This window comes from Lontra canadensis, unplaced genomic scaffold (assembly GCF_010015895.1).
Source record: "Lontra canadensis isolate GAN:19392208 unplaced genomic scaffold, GSC_riverotter_1.0 scaffold1, whole genome shotgun sequence".
NCBI classification, from domain to species: domain Eukaryota; kingdom Metazoa; phylum Chordata; class Mammalia; order Carnivora; family Mustelidae; genus Lontra; species Lontra canadensis.
In genome coordinates, this window is record NW_022630995.1 from 67481613 (window position 1) to 67509229 (window position 27617).

Here is a 27617-nt window from a genome sequence, read left to right on the forward strand (position 1 = left end):
TGGATCTGGTTGGGGAAAACGCCACAGAAGACATTCCTGAGACAAGTCGGGAGATTGGAAAATGAACAGAAAATGAGCTAGTATGTGAACCGAGTGCCCATTCCTCAGGTGTGAGAATGACACTGTGGTTGTGCGGAGACCATCCTGATCCCATGACCTGTGTGCTCAGAATTACTGAAGGGATTGGGAGGTTGTCTGTAGCTACTTTCAGGTGATTCAGTGACAATAAATATGTATTTAGAAAAAAGAGATAAAGCAAACACGGCAAAGCATAAATAATTGCTAGATCAGGGTGGGGTATAGAATCCTTTCTGTTTTCCTCCACTGTGTTTTTTTCTGAAATAAAAATGGAAAGGCTGATCCTTCTCTGCTCCTCACATCCCAGCCATGGCCTGCATCTGTTTCCTCCCAGGCACACAGGGGTGATCAGAGAGCAGACGTGGGGTGGCTTTAAGAACCAGATGAGCTGACACACACAGTATCTCCAAGACAGGGCCACACAAGGTGTGAATGAAGATCAGACTTCAATTCTTTGTTGTGCATCTAACACTGGCCAGGCCCTGCTGAGCATCACCACTTTCTGCCCCCATAAAACCCACAGTTAGCAGGGGCTTCAAAGAAGAATGCAGACAGCTTTCTACTGTTGGCATATTTCTTGCTAAACATCTGGAATACGTTAACAGCATGTTAACGTAGCAAAGTCCAGTGAATACTGATTCATTTGCAAAATAATCCAATTAACTTCCACTCCCCATGTTCACCTGAATATTAGAAGTTCTCTTCAAAAAAGCATTCAACCCCACAACTAGTTTTTAAGGATATATTTTCTAGCGCGTTTTATTTCTTATCAATGAGTTTTGCTTAATTTAACAGACAATTCTGAAGATGTGCCTAAGCAAGGCTCACACCTTAACTCTCTCATCATGTGTTAAGTGTTTCATTATTGTTGTCCTTTGGCCTTCAAAGAATTCAGTTCTGTAGGGAGGAACATGGCAGATCAGAAAAGATACGCTTATTATTTTTAGAGGTCTTACTTCTTAAAATTTAATGACAAACTATCAACTTGTAGAGCAGTATAGTTCCATTTTTTGAAGCACAATGAGAATTGGGCAGCATTTCTGTACTACAAACAGCAAATATCAGAAGGGTAGTAAGAAACTGTCCCCAAACCTCAACATATTTCAATAGTAAAATTACATTTTCAATTTCAAATTCAATTCTGACCAATAAGCAAACAGCTTCAAATGAAATAATAAATCCTGGCATTCGAGAAAGCGCAAGTATAAACCAAAATAAACCTTCCTTTATAATTCAATCTAACAACTCAAATAAGTAATTCCAATCACTGGCAAGAGGCCCCTTCCTCCCACTAGCAAGACCTGGACCCCAGCAGGTCCAGAAAGAACTGGGCAGCAGGAGGGGACACATCCCTCTGCAGAGGGCTTCCACAGTGCGCTTTACAGCCCTCACTCCAGCCCCCGCCCGGGGTGCCAGAGAGAGGCATGGCACCAGAGTCCATGAGCTCCAAGGAGCCACAGGCCCTGAGCACTGAGGCCCTTACATTCTGGCTCCTGGAGCATGACTTCCTTACAAGGGTCAAATATCTAAAATGTCTCAGGCTCTTACTCCTGAAAAACTTTTTACAAAGGTCAGTTTATAATTCCTGGAGCAAAATCTCAGGCAGGACTAAAATGATGCTCTGGAAACACTGAAATCATTGAACTTGAAGCTATCCAAGAATTCTACAGCACTCAATTTAATTTGCAGGGTTGGCAGGGGAGTTGCTTATGGTTTGCTCCAGGTGTAATTCCCAAGCATCTTCCCTATTTATAATTTATCTTCCCTCCTGTGTAAGTTCCACTGGCTGTGGTCATTATGGTGACATCAGAGGAACCTATACAATCAAAGAGAGCTGAGTCGTTGCAACCTTCTACTGAACGCACTGTTCTCTATCCAATTCTGCTAATTGACTTGCGGGTATTTCTCAAGTACAGGCCCTATATTAGCTGAAATCTGCTAAGTGACAGGCATTAAGATGACCACAGTGACCATCACCCCCACGCCCAGTACACACACCCTAAGCCTAACCCTAACCCAGTGACGAGGTTCTAACAAAGAGAATATGGCAAAAGGGATGGGATGTCCCTGCCAAGATTAGATCTCGAAGACTGTGGCCTTCTTGCTTGCTCTCTTTTCTGCACTGGCTCCCTCTGACTTGCCCTATGAAGAGCCCAAGTGGCCGAGCAAGCAGGCCTGGAAGCACAGTCAAACACACAGTCAAACCTTCAGATGAGACCACAGCTCCAGCCAGCACTCTGAAGGCAGCCTTATGAGACTCTGAGTCAGAGGACTCAGCTAAGCTGTGCCTGGATTCCTGACCCACAGAAACGGTAAAATAATTAACTGATGTTTTAAGACACTAAGTTTTGGGGTAATTTGTTGGGCAGCAATATATAAATAATGCAACCATGCAGGACTATCACACCTTTAAAAATGCAAAAATAGGAAATTAAAGAACCTAACCAAAGCTGAATGCTCAATTTGGCAAGTCTTCTCCAAAACTTCAGAAAACAAATTAAGTTTTAAAAAAGGTACAAAAGTACAACAACAAAAAAATCAGAAGTAAGTGCTGAGTAAGAAGGTCCCAAGTGTGGTTACATTTGGCGAATAAAAGTTCCTAAGCTGGACTATTTGGGGACTCCATTTGCTTAGGATTTGGTCTTATAAAATGCCAATCTGAAAACCTAAACGGGTCTTCTCCCAAGTAACCAAGCAGTAAAGTTGTGGCACAAAGTGAAATACTGAACTGACCAGTTCAAGTGTCTCTTTAGGGAGTTCATAGAGCTCAGAGTGTTAGATTTTTATCTCATCCTACTGCCCAATCTCTGGATCAGTTTGCAAGCCTAACACACGCTGATCTTTCTACAAGTATTCCTGCCTTTCACTCGTTCATTCACACTCACTTCTTCATTTAATAGTTGCGTGCTACCTGCTGACCTCACGCCGGGCAGCCAGTTCTGGGAGCTGAGCTGGACAATGCCCTTGCCCTCCTGGGCTTTTCATTCTCTCAAACTCCTCCAGCATTATCTTACTGGACGCACTCTGGAGCCAGTCCCCAGTCAAAGAGTAGCACATACCACACCCTACTTTTTCATCAGCACTTTCAAATTAAAGGAGAACACGGGCTAGTTTTAGATGAAAGTGTCATTCAAAGGTTTCAGAGAAGCAAAGACCCCCATTGTTAGGTCCTTTAATATCTTCCTTTCCTGGAGTGGAGAAGGTGCCTAATCCACTCACCTGATATATATGCTCATCTGCTCCAACTTTCCTGCCCTGGGCCAGTGCCCCCAAAACACTTTCCTAGGCTTCCAACACTCCTGGTTGGACCCACCCCTCCTGGACCTTCCTGTACACCTGTGAAAGGACATCCTGAGACACCAGTCTCAGGATGGAGGGCACACCTACACAACCATATGACCTCCACCAATGGAGGGAGAGAAGGGCTGGAGTGGTTGAAGGTGATGAACACTGACCACAAGGCCAAGGCAAAAGACAGTAGCCCTGGTGTAGGGGCTGAAGAATAGAGTAGGGGACAGCTTTCTGGATCTGGGGAGTGAGCACAGTGCTGGCTTGAGGCATGGAGCCAGTGTGGACTAGGAGCTCCACTTGAATCCCTATAGGCATGAGGATGGGTTCCCACCCTGCTTCACATGTGCCCCTGGGGCCCAGCCAGGCAGCATCTGCTGAAGGCCAGAAGGTCTGTAGGCCTGGCCCAGGTGCTCCTAACATCAGGGTGCTCGGGGGCCTCAGAGAGACTTGCACTGTAGGGCTCAGGTGACCAGGATCCCCGATGCTCCCAAGCTTTCATAGCAGGTGGATCCAGTTGCATAGAATGGACACATTAAGGGCCCCTGCCCTAGGGGTCCAACCTTCTGGAGGGCTGGCTTGGGGTTCCAGCATCCCTTATAGTCCACTCTTGGGGTCTGGGTGATTCCTATCTACTTGTTCAGGAGTTCAGGCCTTCTGAGTGACCTGTCTCCAAGTTCCAGCTCTTGTCAGGGTCCTGGCCCTCCTGGAGAACCTAGCTTCTTCAAGGTCCTGCCCCAGCATCCAGATGTTCCCAAATGACCTACCTGGGGCCCTGGTCATCCCCGGAGCCTGTAGCATGGGATGAACCCTCCTTAAGGCACGGTCCCAGGGTCCTGGCCTCCCACTTGGAAGGGGCTGTATCAGGACGTCAGAAGTGCTCACAGGACTGTTCCAGGATCCCAGCCCTCTTTGGGGCCAGTCTTGGTGTCCTGGCCCTCCTCAGTGACCCAGCCCTCCTTGGGTCCTGCCAGATCCTGGGGTCTGGCCCTCCTCGGTGACCTATCTCAGAGTCCAGCCCTCTCTGGCTCCTGTCCGGTCTCAAGGTCCCAGTCCTCTTTGGTGACCCGTACTGGGGCTGGACCCTCCTGGATGACCCATCCCAGGGCTGGACTCTCCTCGGTGACCTATGTCAGGGTCCGGCGCTTCCTGTCTGGTGGGTTTGGGGTCTAGCCCTCCTCCGTGAATCCTTTCAGGGTCTGGCCTTCCCAGCTGGCCCGTCCCGGGGTCCGGTTCTCCCCGGTCCCTCCCCGATGACCCGTCCCGGGGTCCGGCCCTTCCCCGTGACCTGTCCCGGGTCCCGGCCCCGTGGGTCCGGCCCGTGCCCGGAGCGTGCCGAGCCGTGTCGGGGCTCCGCGGGCCGGGCGAACGAGGGGCGCAGGGGCGCGGGCCGGGGTTCCGAGCCTTCCGGGCCCGCACACCGGCCGAGGCCGCGGCCTGAGGAGCGGGCGCCGTGGGCCAGGCCAGGCGGGGCGCGGACTCACTGACCTGCCGTCTCGGCTGCGGGCGAGCGGGGCGCACGCGGGGGCAGCGTCGGGAGTGGGGGGGGCGCCGCTCCCTCCGGGTCCCCCCCAAGAGCAGGAGAAAAAAACCCGTCCGGAGTTTAAAACAAAGAGGCGGAAATGCCCGAACGGAGCCGAGCGGCGAGTCGGGGGCGCCGCGCATGGAGCATGCGCGTTGCGCGGCCCGGCTCCCACCCCGCAGCCGAGAGGGGGCGGGGCCAGCAGGGGGCGGGGCCCGAAGGCGCGGCCGGGGCGTGGTCACAAGGCGCAGGCGCTTTTGGGCAAGGCTCCACCGAGGGAGCTGGAGCTGGAGCTGGGAAGGTGCCGGGGGCGGGGCTTGCAGAGGAGGCGGGGAATTGCGGGGGCGTGGCCGGAGGGGGCGTGGCCCGCGGGTGCTGCGCTGGAGTTGGGGGAGCGTCCTGCTGGACATAGGACCCAGTAGGCATCCGGCGCTGAGGCCAGCGCCCGGGTCGGGGCGTTCTTGTGGCAGAGTCGGTCTTGTTCTTGCGATCCAGTCCTTTCTGGGACCTAGCACCGAGCGCTCCCCGTGCACCAGGCAGGACAATGGGCTGCAGGGCTGACCCCGCAACTGCGTGAGTCCACCCTTGCACCGGTTCTGCCCTGGAACTGTAAGTAGTGACTGTGACGTCCCTCCCTCTGTGGGTTCCACACCTTGGCCCGGGGGGAGGCAATAACATAGGGAAAAATAAATCAGGTGTCATGTGGGAGCCAGATAAACTGGGTGGGGGAGGCAGTGGATGTGTGGAGTGTTAAATAGGGTGGATGGGTACATAAGGGACATAGAAGGAGCTAGCCAGAGAGGCACAGAGTAGGAACACAGAGGGAACGAGCCCTGCAAATATCTGGAGGTGGCATTCACAGGCAAGCTGTCCTGCCAGCACCAAGCTGCAAAGTGGGGGGACTGAAGGATGCTTGCCAGGGGCCAGCATGGAAGTCAGAGGGCATGAGGCGTGGAGAGGGAGGAGATGAGGTCAGATGGAGAGGTCCCTGGGCATTCTGGGCAGAGTAGTGATGGAATGGCACTGGCACGGTAAAACCTTCCTCTGTTTGTTTGTCTTGCTCGTCTGGCAGGAGCGGCACAGAAGGCAGTGCAGGGGTGAAGTCGTGGTGCTGCCTGGGTGGTGCCCAGGAGGGGAGGAAGTGTAGACTGCTGGGGCCAGCCTGAGAATAAGCAGGATGGGTGAGGAACAACAGGAAGGGTGGACAGCCTCTGAGAATCTGGGGATGGTGATGGAGTGCAGGAGAGTGGGGTCAGGAATGCAACTGTCATATCCATTGGACTCCCCGTGGTGCTGCTGTGGAGCTGTGGGCTTCGGGAGTATAGTCTGAGTTTGCAATGTTTGGAGATGGATGCGTGAGTCCAAGCGGTGAGTGAGGAATGAGGGTACTGAGCCTCTGCCCACATGGAGAAATCAGCGAGTCCAGGAGAATCCAGCAAGAAAGACCCTGATTGAGCAGACTGGGGAGGAGGATCCCCAGGGGTGAGTGATGTCTGGTCAGCTGCTGAGAGGGGTATGGGGAGTGGGACTCTTCTGGGACTTTGACCAGCGCAGTGTGGATGAATTGCCTAGGTAAAAATTGAATTATTGTGGGCTCAAGGGAGGAGAGTAAATACAGACAACTTTCCAGGTGTTTTGCTTTGGAGGGGCTTCTGGGACTAGAAGGCTGTTTTCTGTCTGGGTCATAGCCTCAGTGGTGTTGGTGGGGTACAGGGAGAGATGACCACATTGGAGAGAGGGAAGGCTGCCTAATCTGAAGTCCTCACCTGGGACTGGGGACTGGATCTGGGGTGGGGGGCTCTGGGAGCCCTTTGCACTTGGGGAGGAAGGCCCTGATGCAGAGAGTGGGGCCTGGGCAGCATCTCGACCAGTTGTTTCTCTTTTCCAGTGAGATGGCAAGCTAAATTGAACTAGTCTGCAGTGGAGGTCTGGGTAGCAGAGGTGGGGATAAAAGGCCAGGAACAACCCTGGGCACAGGGCAGTGACCCCAGGAATCTGATGGCCCTCTGACACTGTAGCCATCTGTCTGCAAATGGGGGAGAGCCAGGGTGTGTGCATGAGGCATGGCTACAAGTCTCTCTCAAAGAGCGGAGACAGGACATCTGCCCTGCCTGCTCTCTCCAGGGACTTCGTCAGCAACAACACCCCAGACCTGAACCCTGGGCTCCTGTATCCAACTGTCTGGCCACTTCTCTGCTGGGCTATCTTTAGGGAGCTCAGGCTCTGGTATCATGTGTCCACTCCTGATCTCCCCTCAAGCCTGCTACTCACTCCAGCCCCCACCGCAGAGAACAGCACTCCATCCTGCCTGCTAAGCTAAGACACTGGGATCCTTTCTTCCAAGCCCATATCTGTCATCAGCTCCTCTCCTGGCCAGTGCTCACTCTGCCCATGGTTTCAAGCCCAGTCCAGATGCTGGCTATGCTCCAGTGCTTATGCATCATGTGTCCCTCCAGTGAACAGCAGACATCATTCTCACCAGGTTCAGGACACAACTCGGGGCTACACCAGGTGACCTGCTTCCTTCCATCTTCCTCATCTCAACCAATAGCCACTCCGTCTTTTCTGTTACTGGGGCACAAATTCTCGGACTCATTCCTGATTCCTCTCTTTCTCTGTTTTCTCATGTCCAATTCCTGGGGAAGTCATGGGGGCTCTATCTTCAAATATGCCTTCACCCAACCATGGCTCTTGGACTCTGCCACGCTGCCCTGACCTACCTAAGCTCACCTGTTCTGTCTGGGTGTTTCTGCCACCTCTGGCCCACTTCTGGTCTATGCTGAACAGAGCAGTTAGTGAGCTGACCCTTCAACACCTAAGGCAGAGGGTACCAGGCCTCTGCTTACCAGCCCAGGGGCTGCTCTAGGTCTCCAAGGTCCTGCTTTGACTCTGGCCTGGCCTTGGATACTCTCCCCAGCTCACTTCTTCCAGTAGCATGGTTCTCCTGGACATGCCTGCTCTCACATTCAAGGCCTAGCAGAGCCGCTTCTAGACCTGGGTGGTCCATCCACGCTGCTCATGAGGTTCCTCCCTCCCTCAGGTCCACTGAGCCCTCTCCTGACCAGTCTGGTGCTGGCAAAACACTGGCAAAAATGTAAAAAAAAAAAAAAAAAAAGGCTTGGACAAGGCTGCTAATTGAAACATCATCTGTAACAGAAACAACCGGAGCTGGCCAGCAAGGCCTCTGGAGTCAATGTGCTCTGTGCATCTGACGGCAGCTGCGGCAGGAGTAGCAGACACCTGCCTGCTCCACCACAGGCCACCCACCACCAGGGAGGAGAGACAGGGTGTGCTGCTGAGAGAGGCAGGGTGCAGGGGCACCTGGGGGGCTCCGTTGGTGAAGCATCTGCCTTCCGCTGGGGCTGTGATCTGTGGGTCCTGCGATGGAGACCCTATCAGGCTTCCTGCTTCAGGGGGAGTCTGCTTCTCCTTCTACCTCTGCCTCTCTCTCCTGCTTGCACACTTTCTTGCTCTCTCGGTCTCAAATAAATAAATAAAATCTTAAAAAAAAAAAGGTAAGCAGGATGGAGACAAGTGTGTGCAGACTGCTGTGAGTCATCCCATAAGTGAGGGTTACTGTGCACTCCGTGTGCCTGCCTGGGTGAGAGTCCCTGTGGGCTGCAGCTGGCCAGCGGCAGCAGCAAGACGTGTCAGAAAACAGAGAGAGGTAAAAACAGCAAAACAGCAATCAGGTGAGCTGCGCTGATCTCACACACACACAAATACACGTCTGTCTACACAACAAATGGGTACCCATTTCCAAGGGACACCAGAAAAATGTGGTAAGTATGTCATTCCGCACACAGAATGTCATCCTGTACAATGCACAGAAGAATCGGATACTAATTTCAACCACGCAGGGGAAAAACTTTGACACCCATATCATTCACACAGAGAAATTAGACACTCACATCTCCCCCTCTCTCTCACACACACACTTACCTTCCACCTCAGAAGGCCATGCTAAAAGATCCATCATGCCATATCCACAAAGAAAAAATTAGGTACCTGTTGAAGTGTTTTTATTTTTTAAGATTGATTGATTGATTTTAGAGAGAGAAAGAGAGAGAGAGCAAGCATGGGGGAGGAGCAGAGGGAGATGGAGAGAGACTGTCCACCATGCACAGAGAGCCTGACACTGGACTTGATCTCACAGCCCCTGTGGAGGTATTTTTTAGAAAGTAGATCCTGTTGAGAGGTGGTTCTCCATGAATTTCTCAGGTTTCTGTTTCTGCCTGGTCCAGGTATGTCCTCAGAGCAAAATCACTTATAGCCTAGTTAAGGATGTTTGTCTCAGAGACATTCCGGAGAGTCAGGAACAATGCCCATCCCTTCTTTTCCCTGGAGATGTACTCACATTCCAGCATGAAGGTTGCTCTCTCTGGGATGCAGGGTGGTATGAGATAAGAGTGTCCTGTGTCAGGCTTCTTCTCTGGAAGTGCACCCCAGGGCAGGTGCATGCCATCTGCCCGCCCATGGAGATGAGAACTGGAGGAATCAACACAAGGTGTTACTGTAGCTGCAAGGAACAGGTGCTGCTCACCCCTGACCCAGGTCCCGGAGTTCCTGCATACACATACATTTGACCTGGGTAGGCTGGCTTCTGAGCTCACAAGTAGAGCAAAATCTCAGACCCAGCACAGCTTCTGATGTAACACAGGCATATCACACACACACACACACACACACACACACAGTAGAAGCACTTCACAAACTACACACCAAAGAATTAGATGCCTGTTTTCCCATTTCACCCTGCTACGCATACACAGGAGATAGAGGCCCATCTTGCACCACACATTTCAAAACCCACACGGTCTTACATAACACAACATAACACACACTAGGTACCATCTGGTATTTGACACACACACACACACACACACACACACACACACACACACAGGTGAACATCAGCCCATGCACGGTAACACTAGATGGCCACCTCTCTCTCTCATATACATACTAGATACTACTCTACACCATGCACATACAAAAAACTGTCCACTTCACTATGAACAAACAGAAAAGTGAGAACTCAGATCCTTTCTCTTTTTTATCAGACAGAACAGGTCTGAGTAACAAGAAAAGAGTTGGACCCCAGAGTTCTTTGTGAGATGGGCTAGCCAGATGGGGCTGCAGATACTCGTCTTGACTTTGTGATGGAATGAGCCTCCAAGGCTGGCTTCCCTCCACTGTGGGAGAGGCAGAACAGATCAGGAGGAGGCAACCCCAAGGGGCTTCTCTCTGGTGGGGACCAACTGGAGCACAGACCACAGTGACCAGAAACTTTCTTCCTCTAATGAAACAGGTTCACATTCCAGTGCAGACTCCCTGATGGGCCGCCCATATGGATAAGGATGAAGTCACAGCATCCTTTTTGAGGCAGCCTGAGAGTCTAGACTCAGATTTGCTTACTCGGTTCCCTGCTGTGGTGCAGCATTGGTGTGTGGGGGCTTTCAGCAGCCGTGAACTTGGGGAAAGCAGCATGGGGTAGACATGAGTAAAGATGTGGGTGGGAGGGTGTGTCTGGAATCTGAAGGCTCAGAGGCTCCTGTCCAGGATGCACATTGCAGGGCGGGGTGGGGGGAGTGGGCCGCCCTGTGGAGAACCTGCTGGACAGGACAGGGGCAAGGCAGAGAGGTCACCCATCCCACACACTTGTCTGTTCTTCCACTGGTGTGTGCTGGCCCCAGCCTGTTCCAGGGATTCGGGAATGGACAGACTGGCTCCTGCCCTCAAACAGCTGACATACTCTTGAGAGGAGCAGATAAAAGCCAAGTAAAAACCAAACAAGCAGGATGGACTGTGAGCATCTCATCATCTGAGGTGAGATTTCTTTCCCAATATCCTCAGCGAAGAAGGTGTTCCTGGGCTCCATTCTTGGCAAAGGGACTGCTTTCAGTTGCTTAATTTTGAACAAAATATTGTTTGGGGAAGACACAGTGGCCTGAAAAAGCCTTGATTAATGCTACTTTGGGATGCTAATGGGAGTCTGTACTTGATTAAGAAAAAAAGGAGATATAAAACAATTTTTTTAAAAGAAAAAGAAAAAAGGAGATAAAAAATTGGAACAAAGATTTAGTCATAATTGTGTGTCAGATGTTATTTTAAACAAACCTTTATTTAAAAAATTTTTTTTTTAAACAAACCTTTAAAGATCACTTTTAAAGGAAGACCCTGGGTGGAGATCACTGAAGGGTTTCTTCAAGATATGGTGGTCCCAGCGGTGTGCCGATGGATTCTGGGTGCGGAATGGTCCTTCATGGATGGTGTTTTACCTTGATTCAAAACTTGAACAGCTTAAATGCTTATGCTGAAGATACTCGCCCAAATTTTTAAATAAAGTGTGAGAGTGGAGAAAGTTGTTTACTTTCCATGTTATGTGAGTTTTTAAAATCAAACTTATTTTGAGATAATTACAGATTCAAAAGCAGTTGTAAGATGTAAAACAGAGATTCCTTGTACATTTTGCCCATTTTCCCCCAAAGGTAACATCTTCAAAACACAACCGCATGATATCACAGCCATGACACCAACACGGATGAATGGCCATCTTAGATTTCTCCAGTTTTGCTTACACGGACGTCACAAGGCTGTGTCACATGTAGACTAGTAGACTCCTTCCCACTGCCACAGTCAAGACAGTATTTCCATTGCCAGGAGGACCCCATCTCCCTCCCGCTCCCTCTTCAAACCACTGATCTGCTCTCCACTTCTAAAATTTTATCTTTTCAAAAGTGTCAACAAGTGGAATTTGTGCATATTAATAAAGGGGACCCTCACTAAAATGGAATAGGGAGGCTCTACAGGTGAAGACACAGCAAAAAGAGAGGGACTTTGAAAGTAAACCAGTGCCACTGTAGCTACTACTTTATCCCAGAGGGAGGAAAGCTTCCACCTTCCCCAGCAACAGCCTAGCCAATGAGAAGCCAGTACACTTCCACCTCCCAGTTTTACCCCAATGGACTTTCTGTTTTCCTCCCAACTTCCTCTTTCCTCTTTCTTTTCCCAGACTAGCCTTTGGTTTTGTTGTAGGTTGCTTGCCCTGGACTGTGATTCTCTGCTATTCCCAAATAAACCCATTTTTTGCTGGTAAAATAACTGGCAGTTTCCCTTTGAGGTTGATAGATTATACAGTATGTAACTTTCTGAACTTGGATTTTTTTCCCCACTCAGCATAATTACCCTGAGATTCTGCAGACCGCTTTGTGTATGAACAAGGCATTCTCCCTGAGTCCCAGTCCATGCTGTGGATGCAGTATGGTTGGCTTAACCATGTGCTCACTAAAAAGCAAGTGAGTTGTTTTCAGTTTTGGAGTATCACAAAGCTGCTGTAAACATTTGGGTATGGATTTTTGTTGAAAATAAGTTTTTAGTTTTCTGGGATAAATGCCTCAGAGTGCAACTGTTGGGTTGTATGATAATTGCATGTTAGTTTTATAAGAAACTGTCGACCTGTTGTCTGCAGTGGCTGTACCATTTAAATTCTTAACAGCAGTGGATAGGTAACTGAGTTACCCATAACTTCACCAGCATGATGTCACTGATTTTTCTTTCTGCCATTCTGAAAGGTATGTAGTGGTACCTCACTGTGGTTTTAATTTGTATTTTCCTAATAGCTAGTGATGTTAGTCATTCATCATCACTTGTCATTTGTATATTCTTTTCAGTGAGATGTCTCTTCCTGTCTTTTGCTAATTGGACTTTTGTTTTGTTTTTCTTTTTTTTTTTATAGTTGGGTTTTGAGGACTTTTTATATATCCTATATACCAGTCCTTTGTTGGATATGTGGCTTGCAAATATTTTTTCCCAGTCTATGTTTACAAAACCCTTTTGATAGGAGCTGTATTAGATCTATAGATCAATCTGGGGAGAACTGACATTTTTACTGTGTTGAATCTTCCAATCCATGAACATGGTATATCTCTCCCTTTTTTTAAGGTCTTCATTGATTTCTTTCAATACGTTGTATAATTTTTAGCATACAAGTCCTGTGTAGAGTTTGCTAAGTTTATACCTGTTGACCTTAAAAATAAAGGTCAGTTATTTTACCAGAAAAAGAAAAAAGAGTTTACTCAGGAATAGCAAAGGATTGCAATGCAGGACAAGAAAGCTGCAGCCAAAATCATAGGCTAGTCCAACACACAAAGGAAAGGAAATGTTTTTTGAAAGAGAAGGAGGAGGGCACCTGGCTGGCTCAGCTGTTAAGCGTCTGCCTTCAGCTCAGGTCATGATTCCGGGGTCCTGGGTTCAAGCCCCACATTGGGCTCCCTGCTTCCATGGGAACCCTGCTTCTCCCTCTTCTACTCCCTCTGCTTGTGTTCCCTCTCTCGCTATGTCTCTCTCTGTCAAATAAATAAAATCTTTAAAAAGAGAGAGAGAGAGAAGGAGGAGGAAGTTTGGAGGGGTTGCTGGGAATGAAAGTCCACTGGAGAAAGGCAAGAGCCTACCATGATGGCAGTTTCTCATGGGCTGAGCTGCAGGGGTGGTTAATTTCTTGTGGGAGATGCAATGCACATCTTTTCCTCTTCTGGCATGTAACTGATGATTCTCTCCTATTAACAATTCTTCTTTTAGGGTCTGTACTGGCAATTTTTTTTTTTTAAGATTTTATTTATTTATTTGACAGACAGAGATCACGAGTAGGCAGAGAGGCAGGCAGAGAGAGAGGAGGAAGCAGGCTCCCTGCTGAGCAGAGAGCCTGACTGACTCGGGGCTCATCCCAAGACCCTGAGATCATGACCTGAGCCAAAGGCAGAGGCTTAACCCTCTGAGCCACCCAGGCACCCCTGTACTGGCAATTTTTGACACTGAATGGTACAGCATGAGAGCTCACGCATCTGGACTCCTGACTCCATTTTTGTCAAGGTTTCCTTTTATAAACTTTTACAGACCCAAGTATTTAATTATCTGAAGTAATTGTAAACGGTATTGTGTCTTTAATTTTCATTTCCACATTTTATTGTTGGCCTGTAGACATGTAACTGTGACCTTATTGAGCTGCCTACTCCACAGAAGAGCCCTAGGGATGGGGAGGAGGCCCCCGGCCCCCAGCGGAGCAAGAGAGTCAGAGGTGGAGAAGAACAAGAGTGCCAGGCCTGTATCATGTCCATTTATGTCAGCAGCATTGAGGTCACAGGTGACCTTGGGGAGAGTATTATTTGGAGAGTAGAAGAGATGTCTGCGGTGGACTCCTGGGCGGGGAGCAAGCTGGAGAGGAGGCTGTCCACCCACAGGGTAGTTCTTGTGAAAGAGAGTCGGCTGACACTCCCTCCTCTCTGCCTTCCAGCTCTCAGTTCTCTCCCCACCATGCCCCAGCTGTTTCCTCAGTTGTCAACTGCAACTGACAACTGGGGGAGGTCGACTGCCCCCAGTTTCACCCTTGTGACACTGCCCTTCTCCTGGGCAGGACAGGCTGGCCTTGGACTCCGCTTCCCCCTTGGCCAGCACCACCTCTGTCCACCACAGGGCCCAATCTAATGACTAGTCTGGACTGGAGGCTCTTTGCAAACTGACTCTAGCCTCCTCTTCCAAGCTGGCTTCCTGCTGCTCCTGGTGCCTTGTTTGGACAGCGGGAATTGGGGGAGGTGGTGGTGGAGGGGACCTTTCCACGCCCTTTCCAGGAAATGCGGACCTTTTGCGGGGTTGAATGACTTTACCGATGCCCCCCCACCTCCTGTACCCACCCACGTGCGCGCGTCCACCTCAACGACCACAGAGGTCGTGACCTGTTTGGCCCCTGACAGGAGACTTTGTGCCTGTTTCTGGGGCAGAGATTTCCTTCCTGGCTGGCTAATGGAGGAGGGTCCAACCTCGTCCTGCCCTAGGGGCTGGGACTGACCCCGAGCGGCCCGCCCCGCGCGCCTGGCACCACCTCTCAGGGCGGTCCTCTCCCAGGCGCCGAGTTGCTCAATCCGGCCAAAGGAGCGGCTGGCGATGGCGGGAGAGGGGGAGGACCGACCGGGCGCCGACGCGACCTCGGCCCTGGACGCGCTGCTGGGCTACCGAGCCTACGCGCGCCGCTGGGTCTTCCTGCTGGTGCTCAGCCTGCTGAACTTCTCCAACGCCACGGTACAGGGGTCTGGGGCGGCCTCCTGGCGCGGGCGCGGGCGGAGGCGGGCCGAGCGGGGACCCCGGTCCGAGTCATTGCGCTCCTCCCACCTGCCCGTGTCCTAGTGCGCCCAGGGTGCTCGGTCTGCTAGGCCTGGGCGGCGGGACCGCTGGGAGTGCAGGAGCCGGAGACCCAGCAGGCGCGGAGGCGCAGGGCCCCTTCTCCTGGCTGCATAGGGAGAAAAGGGGTTAGCGTCTGTCCTCGTGGTGGCAGAGCCTCTTTCCTGTGACCCATAGTGTTTTGAAACACTCCCTCTCCTGCGTCGGAGGACAGGGGTGTCACTGGCATAGCCGAAAAGGGGTCTTCCAGTTACCCCACCCTCCTGGAAGACCCAACACCTGGCAGCAAGCCTCAGATCCGGCTCCTGCCCTCCCTCTCCAGACTCCCCACCCCACCCACTCCCACAAGGCAGGGCAGGGCCCAGCCGCCTTTGCTGGCCTGTGCTGTGGGGGTCCTCACTGCATTTCTGACTCGGCATGTGGGGCTTCCTTATCTGTATGCCCAGTCTCTCTATAGCTCCCCAGCTGGGGTCTCCAGTGACCGGTTACCTGTTCTAGAATGGTTCCCACTGCTGGCAGCCACTCAGCCCCTGAGACCAGTTGATCAGCCACTGAGAACAGGATCTGCCAGTTATTGGGGACCAGCTCCCCAACCTGCTTGTCCCCAACTCACTCCGAGCCCCCAGGTTGTACTACCCAGGGCCTTGGGCCCCTCTTTCCCCAGCCCATCACAAACAGTGGGCTCAGTGGGGTGAGCTTTATGCTGCCCTAGCCCCTTGCCCCTTGGACAGATACCCATCTGCACTTGAATGGACAGGGGGTTTGGAGCCAGCCTTCCCACACCTGACCCTCACATGGCCACCTGCTCATGGGGTCAGACTGCAGTGCTGTCGCACACCACGCTCCGCGGGGCCACTCTTTCACTTCCCTGGTGCTGCCTGCTCTGCCTCCTATGTGTGCCTGAAGGAACCTGTCTACGACCACTCAGCTTATCACAGAACCCAGGGACTTGTCAGGCACATTTGGCCACCAGGTAATCATGTAATGAACAGCTACCTTGACAGCAGGCTCCACAGCTGCGGGAGGCTGTGAGTGGCCGAGGGACAATTGGGAAGTGCAGACTCATGAGCAGGGATGGGCAGGCAGGTGTGGACATTCTGGGCAGATGCTGCCTTGGGGATTCTTGAGCAGCAAATACTCCTGGATGTTATTCCACACTGATCAGGGCCTTTTCCCTCCTTTCCTTACTGGCCTGGGTATGGAAAGCCGGCCCTGTGCTGGGACAGGTGGCATCCATGGCCTGGCCTGAAGTCTCCTATGACTCTGGAAACCTCTTTTTTTTTTCTGTGGCTTCTCACCAGGTCCCTGTGTAGCTGACTAGAAGGCCAGAATTGGTTTTTGGTGCAGTGGTCTAAGGACACAGAGCAGGGGTCTCCTTCAGCCCCTAAAATGGCTTTGATGAGTCTGAGAGTGCATGGGTGTGGTGAGTGGCTTCTAGAACTTCCTTGGACACTGAGACAGCATCCTGCTTACTCCCCTTTGGTCCACGAGTTACTATGGAGCAAATGGGACTCTCACCAGGAACGGTGATCCCTGCTGTGGTCACCACAGTAAGCATTGACCATCAGGCTCACCCCAGCCAAGTCTACTCGTGTACTTGGTCTGCAGCTGGGTGGCTGCAGGTCCCACGTTCTGAGAGGGCAGTGTCAGAGGCAGGTGGAACAGTGCCTGGAGTGAGGCCCCAAAGGGGAGCAAGGAGACTGCCCAGTAGTCTGGGCAGGAACCAGCATGTGGAGCAACTATCAGCGCGCTCAGAGGGAGGTGAGGGGTTACCTGGCAGGGCTGGAGAAGGTTGAAGGGAATTCTTGTGCGCTGGGGACATACTGTTGTCCTCATGTTACCTGGCACAGTTCAGACCTGTCTCTGCTCTGCAGGCACAGACTTGGGGAGGAACAAGGAATGGGCTTGGCTCGGCAGGGCAGGGTTAGAGAACGGATACCAAGCCCTCTCTGCTGGATCAGGCTGGGCAGGAAGCAGCGGGACCTGCATGGGGTCTCCTTCTGCACCTGGAAGAGCTGTCCTCTGCTTTGTCCCTAAAAAAGAAAAAGGAAGAAAAGGCAGCTCTTGCTCAAGTTCTTTGTCATGTGAGGCCTGCAGTCAGTATCTGCTTGGGTCAGCAAGTCTCACCACGGAGGGTGTGGTCCTGGGGCCAGCTCCTGCATTCCTGTGTCTCGTAGAGTTGCAGTGATGGTGGACTTTGATTTGTGGTACCCTTGTCTTTGGTCCCTCCCTGACCTGCTTCGCATCTCTCTCCTTATAAGCCTTGGAGAGCCCCTCTTCTCACCCATCATCCTTCAGGGAGGAGACAGTGTCTCACCTCCACCAGGAAGTCTTCCCCACTGACCTAATTGAATGTACTGTTTGCTGAAGGTCTGTGGGGTTAAAAGTCCCAGTGTTTGACAGCACCTGAGGGTGGGAAATGTCACCTGTTACACTGTCAGGGAGGGTCTACCTTCCGAACACTTGGGTCTCCTGTAGGAAGGTGGGCTGGCCTTGGGCAGGGCCAACACACAATCCAGGGGTTTCCACCTGGGATTCCGAGTTTCTAGACAACCTGGAGATACCTTTTGGGCCTCTTTCTTTCCTCCTTCCCTGCCATGGAAACATCCCTTCCACTGTCCCTTCAATGGCTCCAAGCCCACCCTGCTTCCTACCCTTATCTACGTGGATGTTCACCACAGACACTGAGTGTCCCCCTTCCCCCAAAATGTGCTGCTCTGCCCAGCCATTTGGGCAATCTACACATCTGTGTGACTGAGGTGGCTGGGCCACTGGCTCCCCTCATCAGGATCTCCTTTTCTAGCCTCCCGGGCCCCAATGCCATCCAGCACTTGGCCTTCATGCCCACTCACTACATAGAGCTTCCCTTCCCCCTGCAGTCCTCTGCCTGTCACTGACATCCCTCTGGGCCTTCTCCTTAGAGGGTCAGTCTTGGCAGGACTCCCGGTCCTTTAGGCTCTGCTCCGGTCTTCGGCCTCTGTCTACCCGCCAAGACCGTGTCTGCGGGATGATCTGCTCCACATTCCAGGCACACTGTCTATCTGACCCCCGCACCCCTGCCACCTGGTACACTCCCTCAGAGGTGACTAGGTGAAGATCCTGGCCCTTATGGGACTGCTGGACATTCTCTGCCTCAGGCTGGCTGGCCAAGCCTGGGACAGCGGGTGGCTGTGGTTTCTGTGGTGCCCGGCCCCGGGACTGACACCAGTGTGTATCCACAGCTGTGGCTCAGCTTCGCTCCTGTGGCCGACACGATTGCCCACCACTTCTTCCTCTCCACCAAGCAGATCAACTGGCTTTCGCTAATCTACCTTGTGGCGTCCATCCCATCCGGCGTGGTGGCCATCTGGGTTCTGGACTCTGTTGGGCTCCGCTGGGCAGTGAGTTGGAAACCAAGCCAGGGCTGTCTCTTAGATGGGGCAGGGTCCTTGAGTAAGGAAGAGCTCAAGAGCCATTGCTTCCTCCCCGGGGGGTCTCCAGGCAGAGTCATTTGGGTGGCAGGGTAGTGATCAGGGTGCTGGTGGGGTGTCTGGGCTGGCCAGGCAGTGCTCTGTCCCTGTCCGTGTCCCTGCAGACCATCGTGTGCGCGTGGCTGAACTTTGCTGGGAGTGTGTTCAGAACTCTGCCCTTCCTATTCATCGAGATCCAGGACCCATTTTCCTCCCTCATGGCTGGGCAGAGCCTCTGTGCTCTGGCACAGACCCTGGTCATCTTCTCTCCAGCCAAGCTGGCTGCCTTGTGGTTCCCGGAGCACCAGCGAGCCACAGCCAACATGATCGGCACCATGTGTGAGTGACAGGGGTGAGGCTGATGGTCTTCTGGGGGTTGTGGCACCTCTGCACTCCCAGCTCTTGGAGGGCAAAGGGCCCTGGCTGTGGGCTGGAGACCAGGCCTGGCCATGGCTGAGCAGACATGTCTCCGTCTGTCCATCCAGCAAACCCCTTGGGCATCCTGGTGGCCAACTTGCTGTCACCTGCCCTGGTGAAGAAGGAGAAGGATATCCCTATGATGGTGAGAGAGCTCATGAGGTACATGCACACACGCGTGTGCATTTGTGTGTGGTGTATGTGTGCACAGTGGGCTCACATGTGCATATCTGTGTGGTGCATGTCTATGCATGATGGGCTAATATATACATACATGTGTGTATTGTGTGGTGCACATGTTTGCATGGTGAGCTCGTATGTACATACACATGTGCAAGTGTGTGGTGCATGTGTGTGGTGCATGTGTGTGCACGGTGGGCTCACATGTGCATAGGTGTGTGTGCCTGTGTGTGGTATATGTGTGTGCATGGTGGGCTTGCATGTGCATAGGTGTGTGTGGGTATGTAGTGCATGTGTGTGCATGGTGGGCTTGCATGTGCATAGGTGTGTGTGCCTGTGTATGGTGCATGTGTGTGCATGGTGGGCTTACATATGCATAGGTGTGTGCGCACGTGTGTGTGGTGCATGTGTGTGCACAGTGGGCTTACACGTGCATAGGTGTATGTGCGTGTGTGTGGTGCATATGTGTGCACGGTGGGCTCACATGTGCATAGGTATGTGTGCATGTATGTGGTGCATGTGTTTGCGCGGTGGGCTTGCATGTGCATACATGTGTGTTTATGTGGTATGTGCATGCGCATGTACAAGTGTGCCCACACCTGTCTGAGAGTGTGCCCCTGCCCCTCCCTGTGACCACATTGGCAAGTACATTTGGTGCCCACAGGATTTTTCCACATGCCTGAGGTGGATGTGAGGTTGAGGGGTAGGGGCTGCAGCCAGAGGCCAGTGTGTCTGCTGAGCAAGGGAAGGGTGGAAGGAGGGGTCAGTGCAGGTGGCAGGTGGTTGGTATTGATGATGGAACCTCTGGGAGTGTCTAAGGGGAGAGTGATTTGTCCTGGTCCAGAGATTCAGGGAGCAAAAGATGTGGCTGCACTGTGCAGGTAGGGAGCTAGGATTTTGGCTGGGTTGGGAAGTGGGGGCAGGCTCAGGCCAGGTTTGGGGAGTGCAGCTCAGTATGTGTTGGGGTCATTCACAAAGACAGGCAGAAAGGGTCAGTCAGCAGTTGGATGGGTGAGTCTGGGGCCCAGGGAGAGGGTTGGGCTAAGGGTGTCACTGTGGGAGTCATCTGCGGGGGATATTTTGGAAGCCTGGGTTCTAGAGGAAGCAGGGCAAAGCAGGCCCTGGGGCTTGCCTTTGTCTTCTAGGCATGGCTGGCAAGGGAGGCCCAGAACAGTGGGTGTGAAGCCCTGATGTGCATGTGTGAGTGCACACACACACGTGCACACACTCACGTATGCCCTCTCCGCAGCTGGGCATCTATATCATCCCTGCGGGCCTCGCCTGTCTCCTGGCCACTGCCTGCCTCTGGGAGAGTGTGCCTCCCAGCCCACCCTCTGCAGGGGCCGCCCACTCCACCTCAGAGAAGTTCCTGGATGGGTTGAAGCTGGTTAGTGCTGTGGGATCCAGGGCTGGGGTGACCTGGTGTGGGGAGAAGGCTGAGGAGGGAAGGGGGTTAGGACAGGCCCTGCTGGGGTATCCCCAGTATCCCACTCGCTCCCGGGCTGAGCGGCGCCTTCCCCTCCAGCTCTTGTGGAACAGAGCCTATATCATCCTGGCCGTGTGTTTCGGAGGCGGCATCGGCATCTTCTCCAGCTTCTCGGTTCTCCTGGAGCAGGTCCTTTGTGTGAAGGGCTACTCCAACGTGAGTGCTGGCCCCACCCAGCCCCCTCTCCTGTGCAAGGATGGGGCTTGGGGGCCATTGCTAGTACCCTGAAGACTGCCCCAAACACTGGGTTTCCATGCCTGAACAGGGTAACCTCCTCTTATGGGTGGTATTGAGACGTTGTGTGTGAAATGTTGTGTTGGGTGCCAGAGGCAGTCTGATCGTGGGGTCGTGGCCTTGGGGAGGGGTGGTGGCAGTGCCCAGAGATGTGCTGGGATTTTGTGTGGCTCTTTTCACTATCTTTCCCACTGCCCCACCCACGTTGGCCCCAACCCTGTGGGTCTCCAGGGAAGGGTCGTCCTCTGATATTTGGAGATTGGGAGGGCCTTGCTCTGCTCATAGCATCTCTGGCCTTGCCCTCTGCTGCCTGGCATCAGCCCTGGGTGTGGGATTCAGGCCTGGTATGTTCCAAACTCGTGAGCAGCACACGGGCACCCCTCAGTGCCTTTTCCTTTAGCAACTGTTGGGTTCCTGGCGTGGGGTGCCACAGGAAAGAGGCACCTGGGGGGGATGTGCCATCACTCACTCATGGCTAACCATGCAGCTGAGCTTTCCATGTCACCCTGCCGCTGGCTTCTCGGCTATGGCATACACCCTGAGGATGGGGTCCTTCTCCTGGGTCCCTGGTATCACCGTGACCCAATGATGGGGCACCCCTGACCTCCTCTCCTCCAGGAATTTGCAGGCCTTTGTGGGGCTCTCTTCATTGTGTTCGGAGTCCTGGGGGCACTTGTTCTCAGCCTGTATGTGGACTGGACCAAACAGTTCACTGAAACTGTCAAGATTGGCTTCTGTCTGACCTCCATAGTCTGCGTGGCCTTTGCGCTGGTGAGAGTCCCCTTGAACCAAGACCACCCTACAGGGGTGTAAGTGGGATGCTCTGGGACAGGGCAGCTGACAGATGGGTCAAAGCAGGAATTCAGACCTTCTCAGGCTTAGACACTGCCCACTGGGGTGGTCCCCGACCCTGGCCACTGGCCCATCCCTGCTCCCTGCTCAGTTGAGAGGGGGTGCTGGTGCAGGGCTGGGCTGGGGCTGGGTGTCCATGCTGCGCACTCTGACTGGTGCCCCATCTCTCTATGTGGCTCACCATCCCCCTAGGTGTCTCAGCTGCAGGGACAGACCTTGGCATTGGCCGCCATCTGCTCACTGCTGGGGCTGTTTGGCTTCTCAGTGGCGCCCATCGCCATGGAGCTGGTGGTCGAGTGCTCCTTCCCTGTAGGTGAGGGTGCAGCCGCAGGCCTGGTCATCGTTCTGGGGTGAGTGTCTGTCTCTCCACCGCTTCCCTGGGGACCCCAGAGTCCTTGTCCTCACCCCAGCCCTGGCTACACAGTGGGTAACCAGCCTGCTCGGGCGAAGGCCACCGTGTTCTGAGCTGTGCAGTCCTGGGCTAGCTGCCGTGCCCCACGCTGAGCAGAACAGGACACTGGCCTCAGAAAGCCCAGTGGCACTGTGAGTACTGAGCAGTGCCCAGGGCAGGGCTGAAGGCCTTGTGTCTGTCCAGGCAGGCCGAGGGTGTGCTCATCATGGTCCTGCTGACTGCCCTGACCGTTCGTCGTGCGGAGCCGTCCATCTCCACCTGCCAGGATGGCCAGGGCCCATTGGACTGGACGGGTGAGTGCCCCCACCTGCATAGAGACCCCAGAGCACAAGTGAGGAGGTCGGTGCCTGGGCCTTCCTCACCCCCCTCCCAGTGCTGGAACCTCCCCTCCATGGGCCCCTTTCTCTTGGCACCTTTCACTCTCCTTTGCATGCACTGGGCACCCACAGGGCAGGGGTCCGGGGGGGTCGGAGGGCAACGAGGCTGACCTTTCCCCTCCAAGGCTCACTGTGCTGGGAGTAGGCCTGAGGCCCTGGTGAAAGCCCAATGTCTGAAACCCATGTGAGTCATTTTGAAATGAGACCAGGGAAAGAGACAGGGAGGCAGAGAGAGACGGGGGTGAGGTGGCCACATCTGGAGATCCCATACTGCTGACCTTGGAGCTCACCACATCTGGGTCTGTGAATGCCCTCAGGGCCTGTTGGGAGCTGGGACAGATGTTTCCAGGTCCCTCTCTGCTCATGGCTAGTGGGGTCAGCTGGAGCTCTGCCAGATCTGTGGGTACTCTGGGTTAGGGGTGGGGAACTCTGGCTGCTTGAGTGAGCCTCAGAATAGAGCTGGGCTATGTCTCCCCAGTGTCCATGCTGCTGATGGCTGGCCTGTGTGCCCTCTTCAGCTGTTTCCTGGTGGTGTTCTTCCACACTCCGTACCGGCGCCTGCAGGCTGAGGCCCACGTGAGCCACTCCATCCAGGAGGACACGTCCCCAGAAACTGCGGATCACGAGCCCCGCCCAGCAGCTACGCCCTGAGGCTCCACGTGGGCACGCCCCCACCACCTCCAGCACAGACTGTAGGAAGCTCAGGCAGGGGCCACTCATTCCCAGCACCATTCTCCTGGCCCTACCTGCTTGTTTGGGGGAGCCCTGAGCTGCTGGAGGCCCCGGGACCTGCAGAGAGGTCACAGGGGTCCCTGCAGAGTTCTGGAAGCCAAAAGAGCCATCAGTGCATCAAGAAGTGGTCCTGGGGACATGAAGGGGTGGCCAAGAGGGGTGGGCTCTGGTCCCAGGGTGACAGCATCCAGCAGGTGCCAGAGGGATTTGGAGTCCTTGGCACACCCAAAGCACAGCAGGATGACCTAGGGGAGACCCTGTGGCTAGAGCAAGAACTGCTGGTGCAGCCACCGGGCAGGCAGGTGCCCCAGTGGCCAGGCCAGACCCAGGGTGGCTGGCGCAGGAGCAGTGTATGCGGGATGGACCTGGCTTGAGGAACAAGGGCTGAGGGGAAGCCTCATGGATTGGCAGTCCTGAGGGCCCCTGGCATGACTGAGGCTGGAGTGGACAGTTGTGAGAAACGGCTTCCTTGAGGAATCCCAACCCATACCTTTTCTCGACCTCTGCCGACTGCAGAGTGACTGACTCCCGGAGTGAGTTCGAGGACAGCAGGTGGAGTCGGGCTGCTCTGGGAGGGGGAAGCAGAGGGAGGGCCCTACAGGCAGAACCTCCCACTCCAGGCAGATGCTCCCACCCCTACGAGACCCTTCCCCTCCAGCCTCTCCCAGTTCCAAGCACACACTTCTACCCCTCAGGGGTCCTCCCCCAAACTCTCCCCAACAAGGCAGACACTTCTCCCAGCCCTAGGCAGAAGTCCCGCACCTGCAGACCCTCCCACCTCCAGGCGGACACCTTCTCTCCCCCTCAGACTCTGGCAGGCAGGTTTATGCGTTCATGTTTATTGAACTGGCTGCAGCCCAGGTGGGGATGGGGGAAACGTGCCCCTCACTCCTCCTTCTCCTCCCCGTGGGTGAGCACGTAGCTCAATGCCTTATAGTCCAGGTTGCCTGCAGCATCGATGGTAGCAAACTGGAACATCTGGTCCACCTGCAAGCCGGTCCGGTTGGGGGAGTCAGGCCCAGGGAGGAGGGGAAGGAACACAATGGTCTGGTGAATTATAGACACTGAACTCCAGCCAGGTCCAGGGTGGTTTTTGCTTGTGGGGGTGGGGGAAAGGGAGGTTGGGGGGGCACACGGCAGAGCCAGGGTTGGGGTTGGGGTATCCTGCCCACCCTTCTGCTGCAACCTCAGGGGGGCCCAGGGTGAGTCGCCCTAGCTAAACCCCCTATTCTTGAGCTTCCCAGAGGCACATGGGGTAAAGAAGTGGGGTGAGGGCAGAGTGGGCCAAACCTCTTCAGCGGTCATCTTGTCTGCCTGGGACATCAACAGCCGCTTGATGCTGAGGAAAAGGAGGGAGGAGCCAAATTAGGCTGCACTGAAGAAAGGGATTGGCACTGGAAGAACTGGAGGGGTAGCCCCAGGGAAGCCCCATGACTTGGGTCGATTCACACTGTTGGCTCTTCCACCATGGGATACCCCAAGGCGGGGGTCTGGTCACCCTACAATCCCACCCACTCACAGCACAGGTGCCTCTCAGAAGCCTGACTAAAGGGTGAGTCCTGGGCACCAGAGAGTGGTTGTCAGGGAGTCTTTCCTGATGCACGCTCTGGGGTCACCACCCCTGGGGGGGGGGCTCCATCTGCAGGGAGGAAACTGGGGGGTTAGGGGCAAGTGCCTGGTATACCACATAGGCCCACTCCCCCCAAAGGGCTTAAAGACCCAGTGATGGTCCAAGTGGTGATGACCTCCCAGGCCACTGGCTGGGCAAGACTGGTTTTGCCCTCAGTTAGGGACTCAGGATCTTGGGGACAGGCAGCCTAAGGCCTGGGGACTGAGGTGGGGTGAGGGGAGGTGGGCTTGGCAGCCCTCAGGGGTGATGCCTAGGTGCCCGTAGCCACACTCACTAGTCCTTGTTGATGCTGCCTTTGCCATCAGGATCCAGCATCTTGAAGGCATTTAAGATGGTCTCCTCAGCATCCGTACCTGCCCACAAAAGGCCTTCAACTGTTTAGGGCTCCAGTCCTGCTCTGGGCCATCCCAGGGCTTGGCCTGTATGTCCCTCCAGCACTTGAGCACTACGGAGACCCTGCAGCTCCCACTCTGAGGGGCCTGTGGGTCCCCAGAATCCCGCTTAGGTCTAAAGGTGGAGTGAATGCTCGGTGAGTGAAAGACAGGTTATCACCACTAGGCAGACGGGAGGAAGGATGAGCTCACTGCCACATGTGTGACCCACGAATGTGGGTACCAGAATATCAAGACCTAGGGCTTTTCAACAAATCTGAAAATCAGGATTTTTATGTGAAATCTGAATTTCTGAGTGTTAGGAGTTAACAAAACACACAGTGCCTTGGCAGACTGGCCTGAGGGCTGCCCTTGGCCAGGGAGGAGCCTGGACCCTTGGCTCTCACCTGTCAGCTTTGCCCCAAACATATTCAGGAACATGGTGAAGTTGATGGGCCCCGAGGCCTCCTTGAGCATGGCATCCAGCTCGTCATCCTTGATGTTGGTTTTGCCTATCACCAACACAAGCCAGGCAGGAATGTCACATCCCCCCGGCTGTCCTGCTGTTGATGCATCCGCTGTCCCCATTGGTCTCCCACCACTATCACTCAAACTGGGAAGGCCAGAAGGAGGGAGGTGAGCCAGTGGGGGGGGGTGTCACATGGCCCAGGTGTGGGGGCCCAGGTCTGCATGTTAGCAGAACCCAAACCCTGAGCCCTGGGGAGATGGGCAGCTGGGGAGGAGGAAGAGGTCATGCGTGTAGCCCAGGAAGACCTGTGATCTGCTTACCTGAGTGTAAGGGGGCCCAGAGGAAAGAAACCTACCCGTTCTTCCCTGGGATTGCCTCAGGCTGAGAATGTGCCCCCAGATGGGAAGTTGAAGAAGAAAGGGCCAGCCTTTGGCTCTTCAGAGGACCACGAGCTGCCCTCCGCCTCTTCTCCCAAGTCTGTTTCTGGGCTTCCTTGCCAGGCTTGGGGGAAGGAGGACAAGCCTCTCCATGGAGTGGTATCCCTCTGGGGTCTTAGTGCTTCCCTGGGGCTTTGGTCCCAGCCTCCCATCCAGAGTGCCCGTGCTTCAGCTGTGCCACCCACCCCACCCTGGGATGCCCTGATCAAGCCAGAGGGATCTCTTCCCTAGGGGAGGCCCAGCCTGCCACCTTGCAGCCCATGGGAAATGGGTGTCAGGTCAGGCTGTAAGGCCCAGGTGCAGAGCAAGTCTCTCCAGGACTGAAGGACACCCCGAGGCGGGCTGTGGTGGAGTTCTGTCCCATGGCACCTACCCAGTGAGGCGTACGTGTCCTTTAGGTCCTCCTTGTCGATAAAGCCATCTCGGTTCTGATCCATTAGTGTGAATGCCTGAAACCCAGGCCAGTCGCACCATGTTAGGATAGGCATCTACTCTCACTGGCTCCAGAGTGAGGCTCACGTAGGGTCTTTCGGTCAACTGCATTACGATTCACAGGGGACCCCTTGGGCAGGAGTTACTGGGTGGAGTGGTTCTGGGACAAAGCAAAGCCTCACCTCCTTGAACTCCTGGATCTGGGTCTGCTCAAAGTTGGAGAAGACGTTGGATGATGCCCTCTGGGCCCGTAGGCCCCCCCCTTCCTTCTTCTTAGTCTTCCTGCTGGCCTAACGTGAGAACACCAAGGCTGAGGGGCCTGCAGGCTGGTGTTTTGGAAGACAACACAGAGGATGGGTAGACCATGGCACTAGGGGTCCCAGGGGGACCCCAAGCCTGGGTCAGGGCAGCCCTGACCAGGTCCTGACAGCACGCACCCAGGGCTCGTCTTGAGCTTGGCCAGGACCCAGCTGGGCCTAGACGTCCAAGGAGCAAACGGACCATGCAGGCGGCCAGCAAGTGGGCAGGCCTGGTCTAGGGACCCTTCCAGTGTGAAGACCAGGACCCTCATCTTCCAACCACAGATGTCCCTGAGGCAGCCATGGGGCAGAGATCTTCCCCACCTAACACCCTCACACACAGAAACTCAACTCGTGTGTGCACACACACACTCCCACAAATCACACTCATGTAGGCAAAACGCATGTACACACAGTCACAAAGGCGCACTCTGTACAAATGCAGGCATACTCACACCCACTCCTGCCCCAGTGGCCTGCTGTCCACACTCACCATGCCTGGATGTGCCTGAGGCGATGGTCTGTGCCCTCCCTGCCCAGGTCGCCTGTCTTAAGCTCCTGCCCAGTCCCCCAGGACAGCTCAGACTCTGGCTTCCGCTCCCTACAAGGACAGGCTGGGGCCACCCTGGGGACTGGACAAGTGCAGAGTGAGCTCTGGCACCTGGCGGGTGACTCAGATGCCCCCATCTTCCCCTGCTCAGCAGGGGCCCCAGCTTCCCAGGCACCTCACCGAGAAGCTTGTTGTCCTGTTTTCTGTGCCTCTCCAGGGCCACCTGCAT

At 54.2% G+C, this 27617-nt stretch overlaps 3 protein-coding genes and 1 long non-coding RNA gene across 15 annotated transcripts in view; 2 read left to right on the plus strand and 2 right to left on the minus strand.

The window, feature by feature from the left end:
* The window catches only part of PCGF3 (polycomb group ring finger 3), a 48669-nt gene extending 43596 nt beyond the window's left edge, over positions 1–5073 (minus strand). Inside the window, exon 1 of one of the 5 annotated variants that reach the window (XM_032857011.1) lies at positions 4855–5067. In XM_032857011.1, coding sequence (XP_032712902.1) covers positions 4855–5031 — 177 coding nt within the window. In that variant the 5' untranslated portion in view covers positions 5032–5067. Of the gene's footprint in view, positions 1–4854 lie in introns of all 5 variants that reach the window. The other 4 variants (XM_032857035.1, XM_032857040.1, XM_032857020.1 and 1 more) reach the window with 4 other exon arrangements.
* Positions 1–24274, plus strand: part of SLC49A3 (solute carrier family 49 member 3) — a 35801-nt gene extending 11527 nt beyond the window's left edge. The window contains exons 1-11 of one of the 7 annotated variants that reach the window (XR_004382588.1): positions 15720–15902; positions 15935–16034; positions 18283–18441; positions 18636–18849; positions 18996–19089; positions 20357–20494; positions 20633–20749; positions 21446–21598; positions 21872–22029; positions 22279–22384; positions 22987–23073. Coding sequence is in view for 5 of the 7 variants with exons in the window: in XM_032856952.1 (XP_032712843.1) it covers positions 15870–15902; positions 15935–16034; positions 18283–18441; positions 18636–18849; positions 18996–19089; positions 20357–20494; positions 20633–20749; positions 21446–21598; positions 21872–22029; positions 22275–22384; positions 22947–23119 (1449 nt within the window). In the remaining 2 variants the exon portion in view is untranslated. Of the gene's footprint in view, positions 1–14819; positions 14963–15719; positions 15903–15934; positions 16035–18282; positions 18442–18635; positions 18850–18995; positions 19090–20356; positions 20495–20632; positions 20750–21445; positions 21599–21871; positions 22030–22274; positions 22385–22946 lie in introns of those variants that run through there. The other 6 variants (XR_004382587.1, XM_032856952.1, XM_032856978.1 and 3 more) reach the window with 6 other exon arrangements.
* LOC116867376 lies at positions 5322–11238 on the plus strand. 2 transcript variants are annotated; one of them, XR_004382590.1, is made up of 3 exons: positions 5322–5497; positions 10200–10717; positions 11062–11238. It is a non-coding gene; the product is annotated as an uncharacterized LOC116867376 (long non-coding RNA). The 2 variants fall into 2 exon arrangements; XR_004382589.1 differs by having other exon boundaries at positions 10585–10717.
* MYL5 (myosin light chain 5) lies at positions 24034–27617 on the minus strand. The gene is made up of 7 exons (XM_032853519.1): positions 27564–27617; positions 26722–26829; positions 26481–26556; positions 25609–25713; positions 25105–25183; positions 24491–24539; positions 24034–24187 (listed from the first exon to the last, which is right to left on the minus strand). The coding sequence occupies exons 1-7, from the start codon at positions 27615–27617 to the stop codon at positions 24086–24088; spliced, it is 573 nt and encodes a 190-aa protein (XP_032709410.1). The 3' UTR covers positions 24034–24085.

Bases quoted from the DNA above. Each gene is read 5' to 3' on its own strand.
- MYL5 (XM_032853519.1), bottom strand. From the start codon at position 27,617: ATGCAGGTGGCCCTGGAGAGGCACAGAAAACAGGACAACAAGCTTCTC. The intron at 26,830-27,563 runs GTGCCTGGGAAG...TTCTCACGTTAG, and splicing joins ACAACAAGCTTCTCGGTGAG to GCCAGCAGGAAGACTAAGAA. The intron at 24,540-25,104 runs GTGAGTGTGGCT...CCTTTTCCTCAG, and splicing joins GGCAGCATCAACAAGGACTA to CATCAAGCGGCTGTTGATGT.